The following is a 27,817-nucleotide window of genomic DNA, read 5'->3' on the forward strand; positions in this document are numbered from 1 at the left end:
CCACGGCACTTATGTACATGTAGAGAAGGGCATGGCTCAGTGGAGAGAGCCCGGGCTTGGGAGTCAGGTCATGGGTTCCAATCCCTGCTCCGCCACTTGTCATCTGTGTGACTTTGGGCAAATCACTTAACTTCTGGGCCTCAATCCCAATAATCTGTAATCCTCAATCATCTGTAAAATGGGGATGAAGACTATGAGCCCCACGTGGGACAAGCTGATCACCTTGTATCCTCCCCAGCACTTAGAACAGTGTTTTGCATGTAGTAAGCGCTTAACAAATACTGTCATTATTATTATGCCCTTATAAGCTTCCGTTTCCCCAACCTGAAATGTATTTTAATGTCTGCCTCCCTGTAAACTACTTGTGGGCAGGCATCATCTCTAGCAACTCGAGTGCTTAGTCCGGTGCTCCGGCCACCGTAAGCGCTCAGTAAATACGGTTGGCGGCCGGGTGGGCGGGCTGTCTGTCGGTGGAATTTCGGAGTCCTAATGAGGGGTAATGGGGGCGGGCCCGGGCCCAGGCCCAGGGCCACGTGAGCCGGGCCTAGGGGCCGTGCTTGGCGCCATGCTCGGGGCTGGCGGTCCCCGGGGCCGCGGCCTGCGCCTTCTGCGCGGCCTGCACGGCGGGGTCCCTCCCGCGCCCACCGCTCCGCCCGGCCGCACAGGTGCGTGTCTGCCAGCAACCACGCTTCCTCCTTCCACCTGCCCCTCAGCCCCCCCACCCCGCTCCTTCTCCACCTTCCCCTCTGCCCCCCCTCCTCTTTTCCCCTCCCTTCATAATAATAATGGCATTTATTAAGCGCTTACTATGTGCGAAGCAGTGTTCTAAGCACTGGGGGTTACAAGGTGATCAGGTAAATAATAATAATGACGGTATTTGTTAAGCGCTTACTATGTGCGAAGCACTGTTCTAAGCGCTGGGGGGATATAAGGTGATCAGGTTGTCCCGTTTGGGGCTCACAGTCTTCATCCCCATTTTACGGATGAGGGAATTGAGGCCCAGAGAAGTTAAGTGACTTGCCCAAGGTCACACAGTAGACATGTGGCGGAGTCGGGACTATAACCCATGACCTCTGACTCCCAAGCCCGGGCTCTTGCCGCTGAGCCACGCTGCTTCTCTTCATCTCCCTCTCCCCCTTTCCCCACCTTCCTTTCCCCTCCCTTCATGGGAAGCGTTGTGGCTCAGTGGGAAGAGCCTTGGTTTAGGAGTCAGAGGTCTTGGGTTCTAATCCGTACTCCACCACTTGTCGGCTGTGTGACTTTGGGCAAGCCACTTCACTTCTCCAGGCCTCAGTGACTTTATCTGGAAAATGGGGATTAAGACTGTGAGCCCCACGTGGGACAACCTGATAACTGTATCTATCCTAGTGCTTAGAACAGTGCTTGGCACATAGTAGGCTCTTAAATACCATCATCATCTCCCTCTCCACCTCCTCCCTGCCCTCAGCTTTCCCCCACCACCCTCTCCTCCTTTCCCCTCCCTTCATCTCCCTCTCCATCTCCCCCCTCCCCATCTCTCCCCTCTTCTCAGCTCCCCTTCCTCCTTTCCCCTTCCTTCATCTCCCTCTACACCTCCCTCTCCCCTCTGCTCCCCCTCCTCCTTTCCCCTCCTTTCATCTCCCTCTCCACTTCCTCCCTTCCCTAAGCTCTCCCTCCTCCTTTCCTCTCCCTTCAGCCCCCCCACCGCCCCCTCCCCTCAGCTTCCTTTCCACCATCCCCCTTCCTAGCTAGTCCCCCCCTTCTCATTCCCCATAGTGATAATAATCATGATGGTATATTTTAAGTGCTTACTAAATGCCAGACACTGTACTAAGCACTGGGGTGGATACAGGCAAATCGGGTTGGACACAGCCCCTGTCCCATTTGGGGCTCACAGTCTCAATCCCCATTGTACAGATGAAGTTACTGAGGGACAGAGAAGTTCAGTGACTTGCCCAAGGTCACACAGCAGACAAGTGGCAGAGTGGGGATTAGAACCCATGACCTTCCAACTCTCAGGCCCGTGCTCTGTCCATTACTCCATACAGCTTCCCAGCTCTTGCTTCTTGGGCCCTGGTGGAAAGTGCATGGGAGTCAAGTCAGGAGACATGGGTTCCAGTCCCGGCCCCACCACTTGCCTGCTCCATGACTTTGGGGGAGTCATCTAACACTTCTGTACTTCAGTTTCCTCATCGGTAAAATGGGAACAAGAGGCCTATTCTCCACCTCTCCTAATCTGTTAGCCTCATGTGGGACTGGGACTATGTCTGATCCGATTATCCTATACCCCAGCAACTAGCAAGTACTAGGCACGTAGTAAGAGCTTAATAAATCCTGTAATAAAATTAATTCCTGCTGCGTGTTGGCACTAAAGCTCCAGCGTAAGTAGTAGTAATAGTATTTATTAGGCACTCACTGTGTGTAGAGCACTGTTCTCTGGTCACTTTGGATGAAAATAGGTCCTATACAGTAAAAAAAAAAAAAAAAGCCTCTGCATGGACTTCACAGTGTGCTGTACTCTGTGGCCCAGTGAGATCACGTAAGGGATGAAGATGCAAGTGGCACCGTGCAAACCACGAGCACTAAAATCAATTCCCTCACGCAGGGGCTTGATTATGACATGTCCGGACCAAAGGTTTTCGGTTGTTCTTGATGGGCGACTCCAACATTGTTTAATCCGATTTTGGTCACCACATTTTAATGTCAGGGAGGGTTGGTACTTAAAAAATACTGCCTCCATTTCCATCCTTCCCTTTAAAGCCCTACTGAGAGCTCACCTCCTCCAGGAGGCCTTCCCAGACTGAGCCCCCTCCTTCCTCTCCCCCTCCTCCCCCTCCCCTCCACCTTACCTCCTTCCCCTCCCCACAGCACCTGTATATAAGTATATTTTTTGTACATATTTATTACTCTTTTATTTGTACATATTTATTCTATTTTATTTTGTTAATATGTTTTGTTTTGTTCTCTGTCTCCTCCTTCTAGCCCACAGTTGGGTTGGGACCGTCTCTATATGTTGTCAACTTGTACTTCCCAAGCGCTTAGTACAGTGCTTTGCACACAGTAAGTGCTCAATAAATACGATTGAATGAATGAATGAATCCTTGCACTTATTCCTTGGCACGTTTTGAAGGGCACTGCTGCCCACCTAAACTGCAGTGTTCTCTATGTTGGAGAAGTTAATGTCCTCATGGTACTAAGTATCCATGTTCCCCCACTCCCTCCTTTTAAAGGGTGCATTTCTCCTCTCACAAAAAGACTGTTTCAGTTTTCTGTTGGACAGGTTGGTGTGAAGATTAAATCACCACCAGTCATGCTCTGGGTGTATAAGATCTAATGTCAGTTCTCATGTATGATGATGTTAGAGTTTCTCCCAGAAATTTCTGCCCATTATAAATAAAGTTGGAAGTAGTATACTTTACAAACTTCCATTTTCACTTGCCTTGTTAAAAAAAATCCCAATTTTAAAAAGCTGTGCTTTTTATTGGGGTTTGGCATATCATATTTTCAGGATAATAATAACAAGAGAATAAAAAAGAATCTAGACTTGCTATATACTGAACTTTCTGGTTTCTCTCTAGAATGCTCCTTTCTGTCACATTCTCTTCAGGGCAGATGTTTCTAATTTAGACTTGAAAACTGCATGGTAATAAAATAATCTTGAATTGGTATGTTGGTTGAGTTTCATGTTTACAATTCATTTTGGAAAAAGAAAATATGCTTGTGCCTGTTTGCATTATCCTGAGGGCCAAGAGACTAAATATCCATATATGCTGTACCATGTTATCTGTGCTATAATGTTCAGTAACAGAGTCAGACATAATACTATTTCTTTGATGTTCTTTTAATAAATTGCCAAAAATATTTGAATTTTTTCAAGGTAAAAGATGAAAGGTCTTCCCTGATTAAGCCCTCATTTACTTTCCTCCCACCCCCTTCTTTGTCACTTGCACTTGGATTTTCTTCCTTTATCCTCCCCTCTCTCAGCCCCACAGCACTTATGTCCATATCCACAATTTATTTCTATTAATGTCTGTCTCCCCCTCTGGACTGTAAGTTTGTTGTGGGGCAGAAATGTGTCTACCAGCTCCATTATATTGTTATATCATACTCTCCCAAGCGCTTAGTACAGTGCTCTGCACTCAGTAAGAGCTCAATAACTACAGTTGATTGATTGAGAGTTGAAGAAGGGGCAGAAGAAGGGAGGAACTGGAGATAAGCAGGGGAGATTTTAGGGAGATCACAGCTGACAGTTTCAGTTTTCCCAATAAAGTAGGTGGCCAGGTCATTAGGAACAAGAGATGGGGGCGGGGGAGGGGGCTGGAGGGCAGGGCGTTTGAAGGAGTTAAATATCTGAAACAACTGTAAAGGGCAATGGCATGAGTGCCCATAAAGATGGAGAAATAATTTTGTTGGAGAGTCTTGGCTATTGTTAAACTCCCACATGCAGGCTATTGCCAAAGCCTACCGGTTTTTCCTGCCCAACATCTTCTAGTTCTGCCCGTTTTTCTCCATCCAAGCTGCTGCCACCCTGGCACAAGCTCTGGTCTTGCCTCAGCTAGACTGTTGCATCAGCCTCCTGCCCAGTCTCCAAGCCTATAGCCTTTCCCCGCTCCAATCTATGCTAAACGTTGCTTTTCCTCAAATCATCTTCCTGAAGCATTACTCAGCCCACATCTCTCCTCTCCTCAAAACCCCTGCTGGCTCCTTGTGTCTTTTTGCAAAGAGACAAACTTTTTTTTTGTTGTCAAACCCAAACTTCTTCCAGTCCCCTCTGGGGCAGGGAATATGTCACTTGGTTATTTAGTACTTTCCAAGAACCTAGTACAGTTAATAAATACTGTTACTGTTATTTTAAGTTAGTACTAAAATTTTTGGGACTATTTCCCAAGAACCTAATACAATTATTCAAATACTATTACTTTACTTTTCTGCTGTATGACCTTGGGCAAGTTACTTCATTTCTCTGTGCCTCAGTTATCTCACTTGTAAAATGGGGATCAAGACTGTGAGCCCACTTGGGACAGGGACTGTGTCCAATTCAATTTGCATGTATCCACTCCAGCGCTTAGTACATGGTAAGCGCTTAACAAATACTATTATAATTTAGGTTAGTACTAATATTTTTGGGACCACCATTAATACTAGATAAAGGACAAAGAAAATAGACACTTTCACCTTTGCGTCTTCACTTATATCAAATGAAATAAGCCCAGAATCTTAATCTTTACCCACAACCAATTTTTTGATTCCTTATGACACAGCTGATGAAAAGAATAACTTTCCATATTCTTGCTGTTACAGCAATATTAGTAAAGGTAGATCTTTTCCATATACTGAGCAAGTAACAACTTCTCTGTGCCTCGGTTATCTCATCTATAAAATGGGAATTAAGACTGTGAGCCCCACATGGGACATAGACCGTGTCCAACCTAGTTTGTATGTAACCCAGTGCTTAGTATAGTGCCTGGCACATTGTAAGCTCCTAAAAAAATGTCATAATATATATTTATCTTCTCTTATGTTGGATTGCATCATGACATCATACAGAAGCAGGGTGGCATAATGGAAAGAACAAGGGTCCTGGGAGTCAGAAGGACCTAGGTTCTAATCCTGGTTCTGCCACATGTCTGCTGTGTGACCTTGGGTAAGTCACTTAACGTCTCTGTTACCTCATCTGTAAAATGTTGATTAAGAATATGAGCCCCACATGGCACATGGACTGTGTCCAACCTGATTAGCTTGTATCTACCCCAGTGCTTAGTAGAGTGCCTGGTACATAGTAAGCACTTAATAAATACCATTTTAACCCCCTTCCCCAAGAAAAACCTTTTTGTAGAAGTCTACAGGACATGGGGATTGCCCCAGTTATTGATTGATTGATTCTTGGATTTGTGCCTCCAGGGTGCCCTCTAGACTTTAAGCTCCTTGTCTACCAACTCTACTTAGCCTGGGAGCCCCATGCGGGGCAGGAGCTGTGTCTGACCTAATTGACCTGTACCTACCCCAATGCTTAGAACAGTGTTTGACGCATAGTAAGTGCTTAACAAATACAATTAAAAAAAAAACAAAAACCTCTGTAATATTGCTCTCTTCTAAGCACATAATAGTAATAATAATAATAATAATGGCATTTGTTAAGCGCTAACTATGCACCAAGCACTGTTCTAAGCGCTGGGGTAGATACAAGGTAATTAGGTTGGACACAGTCCTTGTCCCATGTGGGGCTCTCAGTCTCAGCCCCCATTTTACAGATGAACTGAGGCCCAGAGGAGTGAAGTGACTTGCCCAAGGCCACACAGCAGACAAGAGGCAGATCCAGGATTAGAACCCATGACCTCCTGACTCCCAGGCCCGTGCTCCACCCACTATGCCATGCTGCTTCTCGTTCAGTGTCCAGCACACTCCCTAGCTCTAGAGCTATTACATTCCCCTCCCAGGGCCCTGCAAACACAAGTGGTGCTTACATGCCATGGAAATTGATGTGGGACTCCACCAACCAATCAATCGTATTTCTTGAGTGCTTACTGTGTGCAGAGAACTGTAGAATACAATATAACAGAATTAGACTCTATGGCAGGAGAAGGCCAGGCAAAGGGTGGCTGGAATTTTAAAGTAAAACTACTGGATGTAAGGACGCCCCTGTGATGTCAGTTCTGGTCAGGGAAGAGACCAGCTAAGAGCTGGACCCTCTGGTATAAAACCGTAACTATGCAATTTATTAGGTGCACAATCTGTGGGAAACACTGTGCCAAGACCAGACAAATGGCACTCTACCGCCTGGCCCAGTGCAGAAGTAATGCATGCTGCATTTAATTTGGACTGAATGGAGGAGAGTCATTAATTATTATAGAATCCTCTTTGTAGCTAGAACTGTTTTACCAACACACCCTGCTTCTAATGTCAGGAACAAAGCATGCAAATTAAGGTGCTACTACCAATTAGCTGGTCGCTGACATCGTTGAAAGAAAAATGGAAGAAATAGGGCTACAAAGCCACAGTGATTTTTGTCTTGATTTGAGAGTTACATGAATCGGAAGATGATTTCTTAGGTGGTTAAAATTATCAAAGGAATCACCATCAAATAACTTTTATTTCAGCTCTTGCACTGGAGGAATTGGAGGGCCTTCTTGTGGTTGAGGAAAGACACTTCTGAATGAGGAAGACAAATAGTTCATTTTGGGCAGCTAATTAGCAGCTAATTATTGCTGGACTAATAGAACCCTCTGTGGCTTAATGACCCCTGTAATTTTTCTGTGACCTTAAAAATGTTGGGCAAGTGACTTAATGGGAAGGCATTTAGATAATTGCTTGTAAAATCAGTTCTTCAAAGTTTGCTCTTAGCAGCCCACGGTAGGAGAGAAATTTGCACTTCCAATAACAAGGCTATGTAGGAAGCTGGCTCAAAGAGTGTGTAAACAGCACATCAGCTTAAAAAACAAAGCAAACAAACAAAAAACCCTTCAGCTTTTTCACGTCTCCATTCATTCAATCGTATTTATTGAGCGCTTACTGTGTGCAGAGCACTGTACTAAGCGCTTGGGAAGTACAAGTCGGCAACATATATCAGCAGCATTAGATATTTCCCGATTGTCTTTTAAATCATTTTCCACAGTTAGTCCTTTTGTTAACCTTCCCTCTTCATTCCTCCCCAACAGAGAATCAGAAGGTAGTGACTAAAGTCCAGGGAACCATCCTGACCATCGGAATCAACAGGCCAGAAGTCAGGAATGCTGTGAACCAGGAGACTGCCCAGCAGCTTCTACAGGCCTTTACTGCCTTCGAAGAGAACAGTTCGCTCACCGTGGCAGTCCTCCATGGAATAGGTGAGATGGGTTGTCACCGTTTGGACCCACCTCTCTGCCGAGAGTAATCTTGTCTAAAGTATAAGATGGTTAAGATGAAAGGCCCCAAGTACTAGCGAATACCGCATCGTTGGAATTAGTGCAGGAGTGTGTGTTTGCCAGTCTCCTATCCAGCCCCAGCTCTGCCACTGACTTGCTGGGTATCATTCCTCAAGCCCTGAATCCCTCTGCTTTTTATTCTTGCTCACTGTGATGAGAGCTCCTCCTTCCTGAGGGCAGGGATCGTATTTACGTTCTCTGTTGTAATAATAATAACAACTGTGGTATTTGTTAAGCGCTTACTATGTGCCAGGCAGTGTACTAAGCACTGGGGTAGATACAAACAAATTGGGTTGGACACAGTCCCTGTCCCACATGTGGCTCACAGTCATTTTACAGATGAGGTAACTGAGGCACAGAGAAGCAAAGTAACTTGCCTAAGGTCACATGGCAGACAAGTGGTGGATCTGGAATTAGAACCCAGGTCCTTCTGATTCCCAGGCCCGGACTCTATCCACTAGGCCATGTTGCTTCTCCCGTACCCTCCCAAGTGTTTAATACAGTGCTGGGCACACACCAGGCACTCAGGGAATACCAGTGAGGTGTCATGAAAGTAGAACCGACAGGATTCTGTGGCAGAAGGGGGTGGGTTCCCACATGGGGCTCATGATCTAAGTAAGAGAGAGAACAGGTATTGAATCCTCATTTTGTAGATGAGGAAACTGAACCACTGAGAGGCCAAGTGACTTGCCCAAGGTCACACAGCAGGCAAGTGGCAAAGTCAGGATCGGAACCCAGGTCCTCATTGATTTTTTACCTGATAGTAAGGCACCTGGTCATAGTCTGTTCCAGAATGGTAGTGTCAGACAGTTGGTTTGTCCCTACTGGCCTAGTAGTTCATGTGAAGTAAGTAATTAGGTTAAAAAAAAAATGGCTACAATTCTTGAGTGGACCACACTCCGCAGTCAGCCTATGGCCACATATTGGAGGTCCCTGCCTTCTTACTTGAACACAAACTCCTGTACATAGCCCCTTTTCCTTCTTCCTCCCATCTGTAATTTACTTTATTTAAGTGCTTACTATGAGCCAGGCACTGTACTAAGCACTGGGGGGGAAACAAGCCAGTTGGGTTGGACACAGTTCCTGTCCCACGTGGGGCTCACCGTCTCAATCCCCATTTTATAGGTGAGGTAACTGAGGCCTGGAGAAGTGAAGTGACTTGCCCAAGGCCACACAGCAGACAAATGGCAGATCTGGGATTAGAACCCATGACCTTCTGACTCCCAGGCCCGTGCTCTATCCACTACACCATGCTGCTTCTGTCCATCCAGGCACATTCCTTTGGTTCCTAATGGAATAGTTCAGTTCCCCCAGGTTTTTGTTTGATCAGCAAATTGATCATCATTTGCAGAAAGCATTGTTTATCTTTGAAAATGGGAATGCCTGAAACAACTAAATAAATACTGTTTATATGCTTGGAAATAGAAGAGCAGAGTTAATGATTCATATTAAAAAGAGAATTCAGGTCTATCTGAGCAGAAAAAAAATCACCGTCCTGTATACCATAATTTGAAACCTTATTCTTGTATGAAAGTTTTGTTGTCCTAGAGTTAGGAGTTTCATCATTTTTGTTTGGGCTTTGCTAATGCCACTCTCTCATTTTCTGAAGAATGGCCCAAAATGCAGGCTGGCCCTACCTCCCGCAGGAATTTGTCAGACCTTCCTCTACAGCCTGGTTGGCTCCTGGCAACTTTGAGAGATGCCCTGGCTCCAATCTATTCCCTGGTCCCAGGGAAAGGCTTGGGGGATCACATGCCCATGTCACCATTTTTGAAAGTTGATTATATGGGGCAGCTAGGTAATGACTGGAATTGAGTAGTAGCAAGATTGGGCAGGTGCATTATAGGGCATCTTTAGAGGAAGGGGATCACCAAAAGGCAGCCATCCCAGAGTAGTTCTGGGTCCCAGGCCTGCATGGCACCAAATCGATGCTCAATAAATTCAACTCCTAGTACTCCTACTTCTGCTGCTGCTACTACTACCACTGCTACTCTCATGAACAGTTTGTTCCAGTTCCACCTTGGCTGAGGGGAAATTCTGGTGGATAGAAACAAAAGGCAGTGAAGTGGTGGAGATGGCTGGCCGGGCAGGGGAGTATGTGTTTTCACGTCTCGATTGATTGATTGGTATTTAAGTCCTTACTATGTGCTGGGGTAGATACAAGATAATCGGATCAGACACGGTCCCTGTCCCACATAGGGCTTATAGTCTTCATCCTATCCCGTCTGGACTACTGCATCAGCCTTCTCTCTGATCTCCCATCCTCGTGTCTCTCCCCACTTCAATCCATACTTCATGCTGCTGCCCGGATTGTCTTTGTCCAGAAACGCTCTGGGCATGTTAAAAACCTCCAATGGCTACCAATCAGTCTGCGCATCAGGCAGAAACTCCTCACCCTGGGCTTCAAGGCTCGCCATCACCTCGCCCCCTCCTACCTCACCTCCTTTCTCTCCTTCTACAGCCCACCCCGCACCCTCCGCTCCTCTGTCGCTAATCTCCTCACTGTGCCTCGTTCTCGCCTGTCCTGTCGTTGACCCCCAGCCCACGTCATCCCCCTGGCCTGGAATGCCCTCCCTCTGCCCATCCGCCAAGCTAGCTCTCTTCCTCCCTTCAAGGCCCTACTGAGAGCTCACCTCCTCCAGGAGGCCTTCCCAGACTGAGCCCCTTCCTTCCTCTCCCCCTCGTCCCCCTCTCCATCCCCCTCATCTTACCTCCTTCCCTTCCCCACAGCACCTGTATATATGTATATATGTTTGTACATATTTATTACTCTTTATTTTACCTGTACATATCTATTCTATTTTATTTTGTTAATATGTTTGGTTTTGTTCTCTGTCTCCCCCTTTTAGACTGTGAGCCCACTGTTGGGTAGGGACTGTCTCTATATGTTGCCAACTTGTACTTCCCAAGCGCTTAGTACAGTGCTCTGCACACAGTAAGCGCTCAATAAATACGATTGATTGATTGATTCATCCCCATTTTATAGATGAGGTAACTGAGGCATAGAGAAGTTAAGTGACTTGCCCAAGTTCACACTCTGCGTCTGTCTTTCCTACATTTATCTCTCCCATTGCCCCACACTCCCATCCTGTTTCCTGCGTTTTACCAATCCCTCATCCCTCACAGTCAATCAATCAATCAATCGTATTTATTGAGCGCTTACTGTGTGCAGAGCACTGGATTAAGCGCTTGGGAAGTACAAGTTGGCAACATATAGAGATGGTCCCTACCCAACGGTGGGCTCACAGTCTAGAAGGGGGAGACAGAACAAAACCAAACATATTAACAAAATAAAATAAATAGAATAGATATGTACAAGTAAAATAAATAAATAAATAGAGTAATAAATATGTACAATCATATATACATATATACAGGTGCTGTGGGGAAGGGAAGGAGGCAAGACAAGGGGGATGGAGAGGGGGACGAGGGGGAGAGGAAGGAGGGGGCTCAGTCTGGGAAGGCCTCCTGGAGGAGGTGAGCTCTCAGTAGGGCCTTGAAGGGAGGAAGAGAGCTAACTTGGCGGATGGGCAGAGGGAGGGCATTCCAGGCCAGGGGGATGACGTGGGCTGGGGGTCAACGACGGGACAGGCGAGACAGTCAACTTGACAGGACAGTCAATTTATTTACCTCTTGGGAAAATATACACACACACACACACACACACACACACACACACACACACACACACACACACACCTATCTTATTTATAGCTCTCAAACTGGCTTAATTTAGAAAATTGCAATCTTGCCTTTTGCAACCAGAATGGTGGTTCCATCTGCTCAGCTGTATATAGGAGATGGCAAGTGATTTCTTTACTGGCACTCAGTTGAGGAGCAGTTGTGGGTTGCAGTGTTTTTATTTCCATATTGGTGGTAATGCAGAGCCATAAAGTCAACAGAAGCCCTTTGTCCTCTTTCCAGGGCAAAGAAGCAATGATACCATGACCTTGGGGGGGGTTCAGTTTTATTGAAGTGCTGTCGAAGCCAATGGTGAGCCTGGCAAGAGGAAATTCACTTTGTGGCAAAACCTCAGGCACAAATGACGGGGTGACTGACATTTAGTCTGCTGCTCTGCCCCCTGAGTCTGGTTTGGGCCCAGCCCTAGAATTGAGGGAGCAGACCTAGCTGTACCCCAAGTTGTGCTCCACTGGAATCTTGGGTTGCCTCTGAGGCTATGAGACCAGGTAAAATAATTCTGATATTTGTTTGTTAAATACTTACTGTGTGCCAGGCACTGTACTAAGCACAGGGGTGGATACAAGCAAATCTCGTATTTCTTGAGCATTTACTAGGTGCCAAGTACTTGGGAGAATACAATACAACAGAATTTGGTAGACACGATCCCTGCCCACATAGAGCTTACAGTCTAGAGGGAGTACATTTTGTTCAGTAGGCGCTTGATAAATGCTTATTACTAGTACTGCTGTGGCTACTTGGATAATCCCAGGGCCCAGTAGTAGTAGTAGTAAAAGTATTTGTTAAAAGGTTTACCATTTGCAGAAAATTGTACTAAGCGCTTGGAGAGACTATTCAGGGAATTAGACATGGTCCCTGTCCCTCAGTAGTAGTAGTGGTAATAGTACTAGTAGTAGTAAGAGTAGTAGAAGTAGTGTTGGTGGTAGTAGTAGTAGTAAGAATGGTAGAGGTAGAAGTAGAAGTACTAATGGTAGTAAAAGTAGTAGAAGTAGTAATGATAGTAGAAGTAGTAGTACAAGTAGTAGTAGTAGTACTAGTACTACTAGTACTAGTTGCTTAGGGAAGCAGTGTGGCTCAGTGGAAAGAGCCTGGGCTTTGGAGTCAGTGGTCATGTGTTCAAATCCCAGCTCCACCAATTCTCAGCTGTGTGACTTTGGGCCAGTCACTTAAATTCTCTGTGCCTCAGTTACCTCATCTGTAAAATGGGAATTGACTGTGAGCCCCCCGTGGGACAACCTGATCACCTTGTAACCTTCCCAGTGCTTAGAACAGTGCCTTGTACATAGTAAGCGCTTAATAAATGCCATCATTAAATGCCATCATTACTAGTAACAGAGAATCAGAAGGTAGTGACTAAAGTCCAGGGAACCATCCTGACCATCGGAATCAACAGGCCAGAAGTCAGGAATGCTGTGAACCAGGAGACTGCCCAGCAGCTTCTACAGGCCTTTACTGCCTTCGAAGAGAACAGTTCGCTCACCGTGGCAGTCCTCCATGGAATAGGTGAGATGGGTTGTCACCGTTTGGACCCACCTCTCTGCCGAGAGTAATCTTGTCTAAAGTATAAGATGGTTAAGATGAAAGGCCCCAAGTACTAGCGAATACCGCATCGTTGGAATTAGTGCAGGAGTGTGTGTTTGCCAGTCTCCTATCCAGCCCCAGCTCTGCCACTGACTTGCTGGGTATCATTCCTCAAGCCCTGAATCCCTCTGCTTTTTATTCTTGCTCACTGTGATGAGAGCTCCTCCTTCCTGAGGGCAGGGATCGTATTTACGTTCTCTGTTGTAATAATAATAACAACTGTGGTATTTGTTAAGCGCTTACTATGTGCCAGGCAGTGTACTAAGCACTGGGGTAGATACAAACAAATTGGGTTGGACACAGTCCCTGTCCCACATGTGGCTCACAGTCATTTTACAGATGAGGTAACTGAGGCACAGAGAAGCAAAGTAACTTGCCTAAGGTCACATGGCAGACAAGTGGTGGATCTGGAATTAGAACCCAGGTCCTTCTGATTCCCAGGCCCGGACTCTATCCACTAGGCCATGTTGCTTCTCCCGTACCCTCCCAAGTGTTTAATACAGTGCTGGGCACACACCAGGCACTCAGGGAATACCAGTGAGGTGTCATGAAAGTAGAACCGACAGGATTCTGTGGCAGAAGGGGGTGGGTTCCCACATGGGGCTCATGATCTAAGTAAGAGAGAGAACAGGTATTGAATCCTCATTTTGTAGATGAGGAAACTGAACCACTGAGAGGCCAAGTGACTTGCCCAAGGTCACACAGCAGGCAAGTGGCAAAGTCAGGATCGGAACCCAGGTCCTCATTGATTTTTTTACCTGATAGTAAGGCACCTGGTCATAGTCTGTTCCAGAATGGTAGTGTCAGACAGTTGGTTTGTCCCTACTGGCCTAGTAGTTCATGTGAAGTAAGTAATTAGGTTAAAAAAAAAATGGCTACAATTCTTGAGTGGACCACACTCCGCAGTCAGCCTATGGCCACATATTGGAGGTCCCTGCCTTCTTACTTGAACACAAACTCCTGTACATAGCCCCTTTTCCTTCTTCCTCCCATCTGTAATTTACTTTATTTAAGTGCTTACTATGAGCCAGGCACTGTACTAAGCACTGGGGGGGAAACAAGCCAGTTGGGTTGGACACAGTTCCTGTCCCACGTGGGGCTCACCGTCTCAATCCCCATTTTATAGGTGAGGTAACTGAGGCCTGGAGAAGTGAAGTGACTTGCCCAAGGCCACACAGCAGACAAATGGCAGATCTGGGATTAGAACCCATGACCTTCTGACTCCCAGGCCCGTGCTCTATCCACTACACCATGCTGCTTCTGTCCATCCAGGCACATTCCTTTGGTTCCTAATGGAATAGTTCAGTTCCCCCAGGTTTTTGTTTGATCAGCAAATTGATCATCATTTGCAGAAAGCATTGTTTATCTTTGAAAATGGGAATGCCTGAAACAACTAAATAAATACTGTTTATATGCTTGGAAATAGAAGAGCAGAGTTAATGATTCATATTAAAAAGAGAATTCAGGTCTATCTGAGCAGAAAAAAAATCACCGTCCTGTATACCATAATTTGAAACCTTATTCTTGTATGAAAGTTTTGTTGTCCTAGAGTTAGGAGTTTCATCATTTTTGTTTGGGCTTTGCTAATGCCACTCTCTCATTTTCTGAAGAATGGCCCAAAATGCAGGCTGGCCCTACCTCCCGCAGGAATTTGTCAGACCTTCCTCTACAGCCTGGTTGGCTCCTGGCAACTTTGAGAGATGCCCTGGCTCCAATCTATTCCCTGGTCCCAGGGAAAGGCTTGGGGGATCACATGCCCATGTCACCATTTTTGAAAGTTGATTATATGGGGCAGCTAGGTAATGACTGGAATTGAGTAGTAGCAAGATTGGGCAGGTGCATTATAGGGCATCTTTAGAGGAAGGGGATCACCAAAAGGCAGCCATCCCAGAGTAGTTCTGGGTCCCAGGCCTGCATGGCACCAAATCGATGCTCAATAAATTCAACTCCTAGTACTCCTACTTCTGCTGCTGCTACTACTACCACTGCTACTCTCATGAACAGTTTGTTCCAGTTCCACCTTGGCTGAGGGGAAATTCTGGTGGATAGAAACAAAAGGCAGTGAAGTGGTGGAGATGGCTGGCCGGGCAGGGGAGTATGTGTTTTCACGTCTCGATTGATTGATTGGTATTTAAGTCCTTACTATGTGCTGGGGTAGATACAAGATAATCGGATCAGACACGGTCCCTGTCCCACATAGGGCTTATAGTCTTCATCCTATCCCGTCTGGACTACTGCATCAGCCTTCTCTCTGATCTCCCATCCTCGTGTCTCTCCCCACTTCAATCCATACTTCATGCTGCTGCCCGGATTGTCTTTGTCCAGAAACGCTCTGGGCATGTTAAAAACCTCCAATGGCTACCAATCAGTCTGCGCATCAGGCAGAAACTCCTCACCCTGGGCTTCAAGGCTCGCCATCACCTCGCCCCCTCCTACCTCACCTCCTTTCTCTCCTTCTACAGCCCACCCCGCACCCTCCGCTCCTCTGTCGCTAATCTCCTCACTGTGCCTCGTTCTCGCCTGTCCTGTCGTTGACCCCCAGCCCACGTCATCCCCCTGGCCTGGAATGCCCTCCCTCTGCCCATCCGCCAAGCTAGCTCTCTTCCTCCCTTCAAGGCCCTACTGAGAGCTCACCTCCTCCAGGAGGCCTTCCCAGACTGAGCCCCTTCCTTCCTCTCCCCCTCGTCCCCCTCTCCATCCCCCTCATCTTACCTCCTTCCCTTCCCCACAGCACCTGTATATATGTATATATGTTTGTACATATTTATTACTCTTTATTTTACCTGTACATATCTATTCTATTTTATTTTGTTAATATGTTTGGTTTTGTTCTCTGTCTCCCCCTTTTAGACTGTGAGCCCACTGTTGGGTAGGGACTGTCTCTATATGTTGCCAACTTGTACTTCCCAAGCGCTTAGTACAGTGCTCTGCACACAGTAAGCGCTCAATAAATACGATTGATTGATTGATTCATCCCCATTTTATAGATGAGGTAACTGAGGCATAGAGAAGTTAAGTGACTTGCCCAAGTTCACACTCTGCGTCTGTCTTTCCTACATTTATCTCTCCCATTGCCCCACACTCCCATCCTGTTTCCTGCGTTTTACCAATCCCTCATCCCTCACAGTCAATCAATCAATCAATCGTATTTATTGAGCGCTTACTGTGTGCAGAGCACTGGATTAAGCGCTTGGGAAGTACAAGTTGGCAACATATAGAGATGGTCCCTACCCAACGGTGGGCTCACAGTCTAGAAGGGGGAGACAGAACAAAACCAAACATATTAACAAAATAAAATAAATAGAATAGATATGTACAAGTAAAATAAATAAATAAATAGAGTAATAAATATGTACAATCATATATACATATATACAGGTGCTGTGGGGAAGGGAAGGAGGCAAGACAAGGGGGATGGAGAGGGGGACGAGGGGGAGAGGAAGGAGGGGGCTCAGTCTGGGAAGGCCTCCTGGAGGAGGTGAGCTCTCAGTAGGGCCTTGAAGGGAGGAAGAGAGCTAACTTGGCGGATGGGCAGAGGGAGGGCATTCCAGGCCAGGGGGATGACGTGGGCTGGGGGTCAACGACGGGACAGGCGAGACAGTCAACTTGACAGGACAGTCAATTTATTTACCTCTTGGGAAAATATACACACACACACACACACACACACACACACACACACACACACACACACACACCTATCTTATTTATAGCTCTCAAACTGGCTTAATTTAGAAAATTGCAATCTTGCCTTTTGCAACCAGAATGGTGGTTCCATCTGCTCAGCTGTATATAGGAGATGGCAAGTGATTTCTTTACTGGCACTCAGTTGAGGAGCAGTTGTGGGTTGCAGTGTTTTTATTTCCATATTGGTGGTAATGCAGAGCCATAAAGTCAACAGAAGCCCTTTGTCCTCTTTCCAGGGCAAAGAAGCAATGATACCATGACCTTGGGGGGGGTTCAGTTTTATTGAAGTGCTGTCGAAGCCAATGGTGAGCCTGGCAAGAGGAAATTCACTTTGTGGCAAAACCTCAGGCACAAATGACGGGGTGACTGACATTTAGTCTGCTGCTCTGCCCCCTGAGTCTGGTTTGGGCCCAGCCCTAGAATTGAGGGAGCAGACCTAGCTGTACCCCAAGTTGTGCTCCACTGGAATCTTGGGTTGCCTCTGAGGCTATGAGACCAGGTAAAATAATTCTGATATTTGTTTGTTAAATACTTACTGTGTGCCAGGCACTGTACTAAGCACAGGGGTGGATACAAGCAAATCTCGTATTTCTTGAGCATTTACTAGGTGCCAAGTACTTGGGAGAATACAATACAACAGAATTTGGTAGACACGATCCCTGCCCACATAGAGCTTACAGTCTAGAGGGAGTACATTTTGTTCAGTAGGCGCTTGATAAATGCTTATTACTAGTACTGCTGTGGCTACTTGGATAATCCCAGGGCCCAGTAGTAGTAGTAGTAAAAGTATTTGTTAAAAGGTTTACCATTTGCAGAAAATTGTACTAAGCGCTTGGAGAGACTATTCAGGGAATTAGACATGGTCCCTGTCCCTCAGTAGTAGTAGTGGTAATAGTACTAGTAGTAGTAAGAGTAGTAGAAGTAGTGTTGGTGGTAGTAGTAGTAGTAAGAATGGTAGAGGTAGAAGTAGAAGTACTAATGGTAGTAAAAGTAGTAGAAGTAGTAATGATAGTAGAAGTAGTAGTACAAGTAGTAGTAGTAGTACTAGTACTACTAGTACTAGTTGCTTAGGGAAGCAGTGTGGCTCAGTGGAAAGAGCCTGGGCTTTGGAGTCAGTGGTCATGTGTTCAAATCCCAGCTCCACCAATTCTCAGCTGTGTGACTTTGGGCCAGTCACTTAAATTCTCTGTGCCTCAGTTACCTCATCTGTAAAATGGGAATTGACTGTGAGCCCCCCGTGGGACAACCTGATCACCTTGTAACCTTCCCAGTGCTTAGAACAGTGCCTTGTACATAGTAAGCGCTTAATAAATGCCATCATTAAATGCCATCATTACTAGTAATGAGTAGCAGAAGTAGTAGTATTACTAGTAGTAAGAGTAGTAGAAGTAGTAGTAAAAGTAGTAACAGCAGTAGAATAGTAGGGGTGCCACTGAACCTGGCCTAAGCCCCACTGGATTGCCTTTATGCTGGGTACACTTGAGAAGTGCCAAGCAAAGAAGTAATACTTTTCCTGCCCACAAGGATCTTTTCCCGATAGATTGAAAACTCCTTGAGGGCAGAGGTCTTGTCTACTAACTCTCCCAAGCACTTAGTGCAGTGCTCTGCATTCAGTAAGTGCGCAATATAGGTCACTGATTAACTGACTGGGAGTAGCAGATGAAGGGGACATGGCCTAGTGGAAAGAGCCTGGGCATGGGAGTCCGAGAACTTGGGTTCTAATTCCAGCTCTGCACACAGTAAGCGTTCAATAAATACAGTTGGTTGGTTGATTAGTGTTCTAGGTTCAGCTTAAAATGCAAACCTTACATAGTAGTGTGTGTGTGTGTGTGTGTGTGTGTGTGTGTGTGTGTGTGTGTGTGTGTGTGTGTGTAGATATGTATGTATAATATAATATAAAACCCAAAGATCCTATTTCTGACCAAATCTCTTAAGAAGAGTGTTTGAATATGCAAGCTAAAACTACAGCTTTCCGGGGTTCATGGCTGCCTGTTCTAATGTCTGTGGTTTTTTTGCAGGAGGTAATTTCTGTGCTGGTTATGATTTGAAGGAGCTGGCCCACAATTCAACCACACTGAAATTGGAACAAGATGTCACTCAAGGTCCTGGTCCAATGGTAGGTACTTGGAAGCAGAACTGAACTGTGTGGGCCGATTCTAGACAGTTCAGTTAAAAATGCCAGTTTCCAAGGCTGAAAATCACACTTCCATCATGTTGCTGCATTTCAGGTGTCTCACATGATGGAGGAAGTGTGAGTTGTTGTGGGTGTTTTTTTTCCTCCCTGATGGCAGTGTCAAATAATTTTTCATAAAAACAAGTGACAGATTTCATTCAAGTAACTGACCCACAAAGGGGCAAAATGAGTTTTCCTCTTTGAAGCTAAGTAGAAACAAATGGGACTGTTTCACCAAAAGAAAGAAGTGCAGTTACGATGCTTCCCCTCCCAGAAATCTAGGAAATTATACCTACTGAACCCTCTGTTTATATAAATATGAGTTACAAAGATTGTGCACACCAAGGTCAGATGTAGTTCAAGTGAGAATTTACTGCTGCTAGGCAGAAATTATGTTTACATAGAGGCCTGCTGCTAACCCCTTATTAAAAATGCCCAGAACACTTTCCTTTGAGATGAGTAGGGAAACAGCCCAGTCATTATGAGGCCAGAAGTAGAGCTTCTGCATATGCCTACAAACTCTGTCTCCCCCTCTAGACTGTCAGCTCATTGTGGGCAAGGAACGGGTCTCTCCCAAGCGCTTTAGTACAGTGCTCTGGACACAGTAAGCATTCAGTAAATACGATTGATTGATTAGGGAATGAGTAAATGAAGATCATCTTCCCAAATGTCTTCAGTTCCTTGTTTGGAATTTGCTAAGATCTATGAACATCAGTTCTCAAAAGTCTTTTGAGATCTGTATTACTCTGTTTCTCCCTCTGTCCCTACTCCACAAAATGAGCTGTCTATTACATAAACATCTTCATTGCTGGTGTGTGGTATTTTCATTCAGTAAATCCTTAAGGTAGTGATGGTATTTACTGAACATTCACTATGTGCAGAGCACTGTACTAAGCACCAGGAATGAGTAAAAGTAATAATGGTATTTGGTAAGCGCAAACTCTGTCATTCATTCATTCACTGAATCGTATTTATTGAGCGCTTGCTGTGTGCAGTGCACTGTACTAAGCACTTGGGAGAATACAAAATAACAATAAACAGATACATCAAACACGGTACTAAGTGCTGGGGTAGATATGAGATAATCAAATTGGGCACAGTCCCTGTCGCACATGGGGCTCACAGTCTAAGCAGGAGGGAGATGAAATCACCATTTTGCAGATAAAGAAACAGGCACAGAGAAGTTAAATGACTTATCCTACGTCACACGGCTGAGCTGAGATGCAAGAGGAATATATTCAAGTGGTGGTGACATGCAATGGAGTTCAGCAGATACTGAGCACTGTTAGAATAGCATCCGGAGCAGGGAGGACTAGTGAGGGCCCTTTGCTTATCCCTCCTATTCATTCAATCATATTTATTGAGTGCTTACTGTGTGCAGAGCACTGTACTAAGTGCTTACTCTCCTATTCTGAATTTCTCCTCTTGACTGCTGTGTGACCTTGGGTAAGTCACTTCACTTCTTTGTGCCTCATTTACCTCAACTGTAAAATGTGGATTAAGACCATGAGCCCCATGTGGTAGAGGGACTGTGTCCAACCTGATTACCTTGTATCTACCCCAGCACTTAGAACAGTGCCTGGCACATAGTAAGTGCTTAACAAATACCATTTTTTAAAATAATCATAAGATGGGGGAATCCTGTTCTCCTTGTCATCACCCTGGGCAGCAGGCCAGATGTTATTTTGGGTGAGGAGCAGGGTTTGGATCAGAGGGCAGAAAGAGTGAGACCCTGGGGGCTTGTCCAGGGGTATCTTGGTTGAGGAGGCCACAAAGCAGCTTTCACAGAAGGAGTCTCTCTCACTCCTGTCCCTTGAAGCTAGCTGATCCAGGAGAAAATCTGGTGGCTGGTGACGAGTCCGTGACTGTGCTCTTTGACCTTGTGTTTTTATTTAAAGAAATATAATAATAATAGTTATGGTATTTGTTAAGTACTTACTATGTTCCAGGCATTGTTCTAAGTTACAGTTCCTGTCTCACTTGGGACACACAGTCTCAATCCCCTTTTACAGATGAGGTAACTGAGGCATAGAGAAGTGAAGTGACTTGCCCAAGGTCATACAACAGACAAGCGGCAGAGCTGGGGTAATATCTATGTTGTATAACATATGACAGACAAATGGAACTCTGAAGCTTTCTAAATACACCAACTTCTTCCTGTCTAGAAATGCCATCCATTTACCAACAGTCAAAAGTTATATAATCCAATAATCTATATGTGGTGAAATGCAATATTCTGAATTTTCCTTTTAAAACAAATAGTCTTTTTGAAACTGAATCTTTGCCATTTTGGCACCCTTGCCTCTGTAGGATAGGCAGTAAATAAATAAGATCATTAGTTGGGGATTGGCAGTAATTTAATTTGCACCTGAAAGGTTCTCAAATATAAAATTTAGAAAACGCACTTTGAGATATGGGTTACAGATGGCTAAGGAATTTGGGGCCTCTCCACCTCCAATCCCCAGATTACTTTGCTCCAAAAATCTTCACGTATCCTTCCTACTCATTGCATTCCGTCTAAAATGAGGACAGCTCAAACACTGGGTATTATCTTTCCCAAGCAGAAGGCCGCACTCTCCACAAGAAATTTAAGCTTGCCCACCTCCTTATTACATTGAAAGGGCTCTCTTTCTAGGCTCCAGCATCAGCACACACTTCTGAAACTCCTGTTCAGAACATTTCCAGGGACAAAGGAGAGCAACCCCAAGCAGTATTCAACTCATGTAGGATGCAAGCCAGTGGAAGAGGTGAAACTTTAAATTATAGCTGAGGCTCCACATATGACCCATCCCACTCTGCCCAAGTCTTGGCTAGAGTTCTGAGAGCAGTATGGGCTATCCCTCCACAGTCTATGGTGTCCTGTTTGAACTGAGTGGGGGTCAGAGAAAAGATGGGGTGTCAGTTTTTAAAAGGATTCATGTCTTCAGATTAATTGCCTCTTAAATTATGGACTGAACTGAAATTGTGTCTTGTCAAGATGTTGTGGTGCTGAGTGCATTCCCTCCAGTGTCTACAGAGCCCAATGCTTGAAGCCAGAAAGGGAAATGGAGAGGAAAGTATGGATTTGTGAGCAAATGTCCTCAATTTACATATCTCAGATCCAGTCCATGTTTTGAGAGGTATGCTACTCCCTTCCTATTCACGTCTGAAGATGTTTGATTTGAGTGGATAAGGAACCAGTTTGTCCTGTCTTATGCTGTCGAGTTATCTCTGACCCATAGCGACTCCAAGGACATATCTGTCCCAGAACGCCCCACCTCCATCTGCAGTCGCTCTGGTAGTGGATCCATAGAGTTTTTATGGTAAAAATGCAGAAGTGTTTACCATTGCCTCCTTGCACGCAGTAAACTTGAGTCTCTGCCCTCGACTCTCTCCCATGCCACTGCTGCCCAGCATAGGTGAGTTTTGACTTGTAGCAGATTGCCTTCCACTCGCCAGCCACTGCCCAAGCTAGGAATGGAACGGGTAGGCCACTGCTCGACTCTCCCTCCTGTAGCCGAGACTGGTAGAGTACCAGAAACTCTCCGGGTGCAGTTCTGAGAGTGGAAGTAACTAGTTTAGACACTATAAATTACTCTAATTTATGTTCCTTTTCATTCCTTCATACGTACAGGCAAGTTGAGAAGATCCCTATATCCATCGGTGAAATGGAAGGAGAAGGCAAAACTCTTAGATTAATTTGACCCATTACAATTTAGTAAAATTAGTTTGGATTTACTTGATTTTGCTTAGAATTTTGATTTGGCTTGATTTGCTTAATTTTGCTTTAAATTTTGGTTTGCCTGAGAAATTGGTTTTGATCTTTAAGAGATTAAAATATAATTTAGGTGAGCATTTTGGAAAAATAAGATTTTGAATGACAATTCGACCTAGTTTGGCTTGTTTTCCATTTAATAGCCACAAGACTATTGTTACAAATTTGTGTTGGAAATCATTCACATTAAAAGTCAATGAAAGATTAATCTGTTGCTATTGGAGCAGTGCAAAAGTGATTCCAAAGGAAAATTAAAACAGATAACAGAATCTATCAGTGGTATTTATTGAGAGCTAACCATGTGCAGAGCACTGTAATAAGTGCTTGGGAAAGTACAATATAATGGAGTTTTTAAACGTGATCAACCCTGCCCACAAAGAGCATACTGAACAGTAGCTGTTACTGACTAAGGCCTACTGTGAAAACCATAATGTAGTGATATATTCCCCCTCCCAGGATCACACCTGGAGAGTTTCCGGTACTCTACCAGTCTCAACTATGGGAGGGAGAGTCAAGCAGAGGCATACCCATTCCATTCCTAGCTTGGGCAGTGACTAGCGAATGGAAGTCAATCTGCTACAAGTCAAAACTCATCTGTGCTGGACAGCAGTGGCACGGGAGAGAGTCGAGGGTGGAGACTCAAGTTTACCGTGCGGAAGGAGACAATTGTAAACCACTTCCATATTATTACTGAGAAAACTCTATTGATATGCTACCAGAACGATTGTAGATGGAGGTGGGGCATTCTGGGAGAGATGTGTCCGTTAGAGTTGCTGTGGGTTGGAGATGACTCAACAGCATAAGACAAGACAAGTGACATATTCAGGACAGGAGTTTGAATTTTTGAGTTTGGGGGTATACGTTTTAGATAGGTCATAGAGAGCCAAATTAGGAGGAAAGGAAGTCTGGTTCTGTGTTGTTTCCGAAAAATGCTGGGGATGGGGCATCTGGTGATTCTGCTGACCAGCAATCCTGGCCTCTGTGTCCATCTCAACTGTGTCCTGGACTGAAGCCTTCATCTCTCTCTGTTGGGAGAAGCAGCATGGCTCAGTGGAAAGAGCACGGGCTTTGGAGTCAGTGGTCAGGGGTTCAAATCCCGGCTCCGCCAGTTGTCAGCTGTGTGACTTTGGGCAAGTCACTTAACTTCTCTGTGCCTCAGTTACCTCACCTGTAAAATGAGGATGAAGACTCTGAGCCCCCCGTGGGACAACCTGATCACCTTGTAACCTCCCCAGCGCTTAGAACAGTGCTTTGCACATAGGAAGCGCTTAATTAATGCCATCATCGTTATGATTATTATTGTAGGGACAGTGCCTTCTACAGTGCCCGGAGCAGCGGAGAATGTGCTGTTTGGGGTCCCACTCGCTGTTCAAAGCGACCCCAGCAGGGGGCAGCAGGTTGTCACATAATGACCCAGAGTCCAGAAGCCCAACCTACTCTGTGTACCTCCAGCTCGTGGACACCTTGCCCATGTTCTCCTCCCTGTCTGGGGAATTCCTCCCCTGCCCCCACTCATATACAACAGACCACCACCTTCCCCATCTTCAAAATCCCACTAACAATCACATCTCTTCCATGAAGCCCTCCCTGACTATCGTCTCATGTCCCTTCCCTCTTCTCCCTCCATTCCGTGGACCTTAGGATGCCTATGCATTTGGGTCTGTTCCCCCTGAGAATTTGGATACTCACCCAACCCCTCAACCCTCACATAGGTGGTGCTCACCCAATTTTACCAGCCATATAATAGAGTCTTTTTCTGGGGGAATTAGAGTCTGAATGCTCCAGCCGAACTCACCCGTCCTCCCATATGTCTTTCAAGAGAATTCTTTTACCCAACCCCCAGGCTATATTCCTATCCTTATACTCTACTCTGCTGCTTCCCCTATCTGTACTTTATTTATTACAGGGTGATAAACTCCTCGAGGGCAGGGATTTTGACTACCAACTCTATTTTACTGTAATTTCCCAAATGTTCAATACAGAATAAATGGTCACTAAAGACCATTGATTAATTGATTTGTTGGTTGTCAGGCTGTCACTCTTCCCATTTAAGTGTGAGGGGGCGGCCGGAGGGCAGGCAACTGGAATGTGCAAAGGAGAGCCCAGGCCGGATGGCCTGACAGTAGAATCAGCAAGTGGCCTGGCCCCAGCTTCGCCATCACCTGGTGGTGTTGTCTGGGGTTGTGTGTTTGTATGTGCGGCTTTGTGAAGGAGGGAGTGGCGGGGGTGGTGGTGGTGTGTGTGTGTGTGTCTTTGTGGGGTCATGTGGAGCCCTGAGGCATTGTGTGCAGCTGTGAGCAGCTTTGTGGGGCTCTCTAGGGCCGTGTGAGGCAGTGTGTGGCTGTGTGCTGCTCCGTGTGGCTCTGTGTGTCCATGGGGGCCTGTGTGGGGCTGTATGGCGCCAGGTAGGGCCGTGTGGCCCATGGACTCCTCACTCCTCTCAAGGACCCAGTTTTCCCTTTACTCTTGAGGAATACAAGATTCAAAAGCCATTCATCTGTAAAATGGGGATTAAGACTGTGAGCCCCCCGTGGGACAACCTGATCACCTTGTAACCTCCCCAGCACTTAGAACAGTGCTTTGCACATAGTAAGCGCTTAATAAATACCATTACTATTACTGTCCCCTTAAAGATTCTGAGGAAGGTTAGGTGGTGGGTTAGCGGTCAGGGAGAGATCAACCCTGGTGTATTATTTACATGGGAGTATTACAGAGAGTATTCATTCATTCAGTCGTATTTATTGAGCGCTTACTGTGTGCAGAGCACTGTACTAAGCATTTGGGAAGTACAAGTTGGCAAATGAATTGCATTTGAGAAACAGGAATCTGCTTATCCTGTATCTATCCCGGTGCTTAGCACAGTGTTTGCCACGCTAACCAATTTTACCAGCCATGTGATTGAGTCTTTTTCTGGGGGAATTAGAGGCTGAATATTCCAGCCAAACTCATCCATCCCCTTCCATGTGCCTTTCAAGAGGCATTCAGGGGAAGCAGGTGTGGATACGGAGGCATGGACGTCAAAGAAAGGGGATTGCTAGAGAAAGGCATTCCAGATAGGTGAAACTGGGCTGAATTGCTTAATGTTATTAATGTGTCGCTTAGGTGAATTTCAGCCCAGAAATCTTGGGCGTGCGGTCTGAGCCTTGTGTTTGTTGTTTGTTTTGTTAGGGTCCCTCCCGGATGCAGTTTTCCAAACCCGTGATTGCTGCGGTCAGCGGCTATGCCGTGGCCGGAGGCCTGGAGCTCTCCTTGCTTGCCGATCTCCGGGTGGTGGAAGAGAGTGCAGTTCTCGGGGTTTTCTGCAGGCGATTTGGTATGTACGTGCCTGGGGCAAGACGCTTCAGAGGGAGTCACTGTTGGTTAGCGATGCTTCATTTTCTTCTCAAAGTCACCCCCACAGCATAAGCAACGTTGGGCATTAAAAAGCTGGAAACATCCCCACATGTTATGGAATTTTGTTGTCTAATAATTGATCATTTTTCAATTTCCTAGAGGGTGAAGAAAAAGTGCAGTGCCTGGCATATAACAAGTGCTTACCAAATACCACAGTTACTATTATTGTTACTATTAATATGTCTCAATGGGTAATGACACCAGAAGTTAAATAATGACACGAGAATGTAAATAATTGTAGTATTTGATAAGCTCCTACTGTGTGTCAAGCATTGTACCAAGCACTGGGGTAGATACAAGATAATCAGGTTGGACAGAGTCCCTTCCCACATGGGCCACACAGTCTAAGGGGAAGGGTGAACAGTTATGGTGTCCTCATTTTACAGATGAGGCCCAGAGATGCTAAGTAACTTGCCTGAGGCATACAGCAGGCAAGTGATGGAGCCAGGATTAGAACCCAGCCTCTGACCCTTTCACTAGGCCATACTCCTTCTTTGAGGTGCTGTGACTGGATTCTTCCTTCCCTTTCCACCTCAATATTGGGAAAAACAGCTCTAGCAAATCCATGCTGTCCTGGCCACTCCCTGCCTCTAGCTGAGCAGAATCAGCACAGCAGACAGGACTTGTCTTCTCTTGGACACATGCCCAGGGTATTACCCCAGAGGGAGCGAGCCCAGAAGGAGCGCGCCCAGTGTGTACAGGCCTGGTTTTCTGGTGGTGGCACAGTGACCACCCCCACATCAAACCTCCCTATACAAGTTTTCCTGGGTTGCATTTTTGTCTGAGCAAAAGTGGCCGCATTGTCAGCAGCTGTGGAGGGGGCTTTCCATCTTCCAGGCTTTCCACCTTCCAGGCTTTCCACCTTCCAGCCTCCCCCACCCCTTCTGCTGAAGATGGAAAAACTGGGCTGTGTGGAAAGCCTCCTCCACGGCTTCTGACAAGGCAGCCACTTTTGCTCAGATAGAAATGCAACCTAGGGAGGAGGAGAGAGGAGGGAGAAAGAGAGGCAGATGTGAAGGGAGAGGAGACATTGAAGGGAAAGAAAATATGGTGGGGGTGGAGAGGGAAGGGACAGGAAGGAATGCGGGTTGGAGTTAGACACTTTCATGCTGTGGTTTTGTACTCCAAGAATCCATTCCCCGTAGCTGCTCAAGGTCTGCACTCCTCCCCATTTTTTTTCCTCCTCATCCCCTTCCCACTTCTGCCATACACTGTCCCATTCTAAATAGCAGTGTTTAACTCCAGCACTCCATCAGCACACCATTCTCTCCCCTCCCCACAACTCTGAGCACAAACTGAACCACCAGTTTTTCTTCAAAAGAAATTTGACCTCACAAGCCAGTTTGGTTGTGTTTGACAGCCCCGCTCTAAAGGAGCCAGTGGAATGATGGATTCACTCCATTACCTCGGCTGGCAGAATTCAAATTCACCATTACTTATTTCAGTTGCTAAATGCAGTTTTAATACAACTTTTTTATGAGATCTTTCAAATCCTAGGGTAAGGACTAAGGATCAGCAGATTGGAAGCCTGGGTTCAAACTAGAAACAGGAGAAGTATGACCCTTTCCCTAGATCTCTAGGGTTTGGTATTTATCCCTGACCCCTAGACACCACTTTATGGCTTCCTCTCTTTGCCAGTATCAGTGCAGT

At 45.8% G+C, this 27,817-nt stretch overlaps 1 protein-coding gene and 2 non-coding genes across 3 annotated transcripts in view; 2 read left to right on the forward strand and 1 right to left on the reverse strand.

Annotated features, from left to right (window-relative positions):
• Positions 1 to 499: 499 nt before the first annotated feature.
• The window catches only part of LOC119949180 (mevalonyl-coenzyme A hydratase sidH-like), a 37,686-nt gene continuing 10,368 nt past the window's right edge, over positions 500 to 27,817 (forward strand). The window contains exons 1-4 of the mRNA XM_038770723.1: positions 500 to 665; positions 7,635 to 7,802; positions 18,866 to 18,963; positions 25,943 to 26,087. Coding sequence (XP_038626651.1) covers positions 500 to 665; positions 7,635 to 7,802; positions 18,866 to 18,963; positions 25,943 to 26,087 — 577 coding nt within the window. The remainder of the gene's footprint in view (positions 666 to 7,634; positions 7,803 to 18,865; positions 18,964 to 25,942; positions 26,088 to 27,817) is intronic.
• Positions 22,429 to 22,566, reverse strand: LOC119949717. The gene has a single exon (XR_005457259.1). It is a non-coding gene; the product is annotated as a small nucleolar RNA SNORA7 (small nucleolar RNA).
• On the forward strand, positions 23,221 to 23,358 carry LOC119949740. Its single transcript, XR_005457278.1, has one exon. It is a non-coding gene; the product is annotated as a small nucleolar RNA SNORA7 (small nucleolar RNA).

The sequence above is a fragment of the Tachyglossus aculeatus genome, chromosome X2, assembly GCF_015852505.1.
Source record: "Tachyglossus aculeatus isolate mTacAcu1 chromosome X2, mTacAcu1.pri, whole genome shotgun sequence".
In the NCBI taxonomy this organism is placed as follows: domain Eukaryota; kingdom Metazoa; phylum Chordata; class Mammalia; order Monotremata; family Tachyglossidae; genus Tachyglossus; species Tachyglossus aculeatus.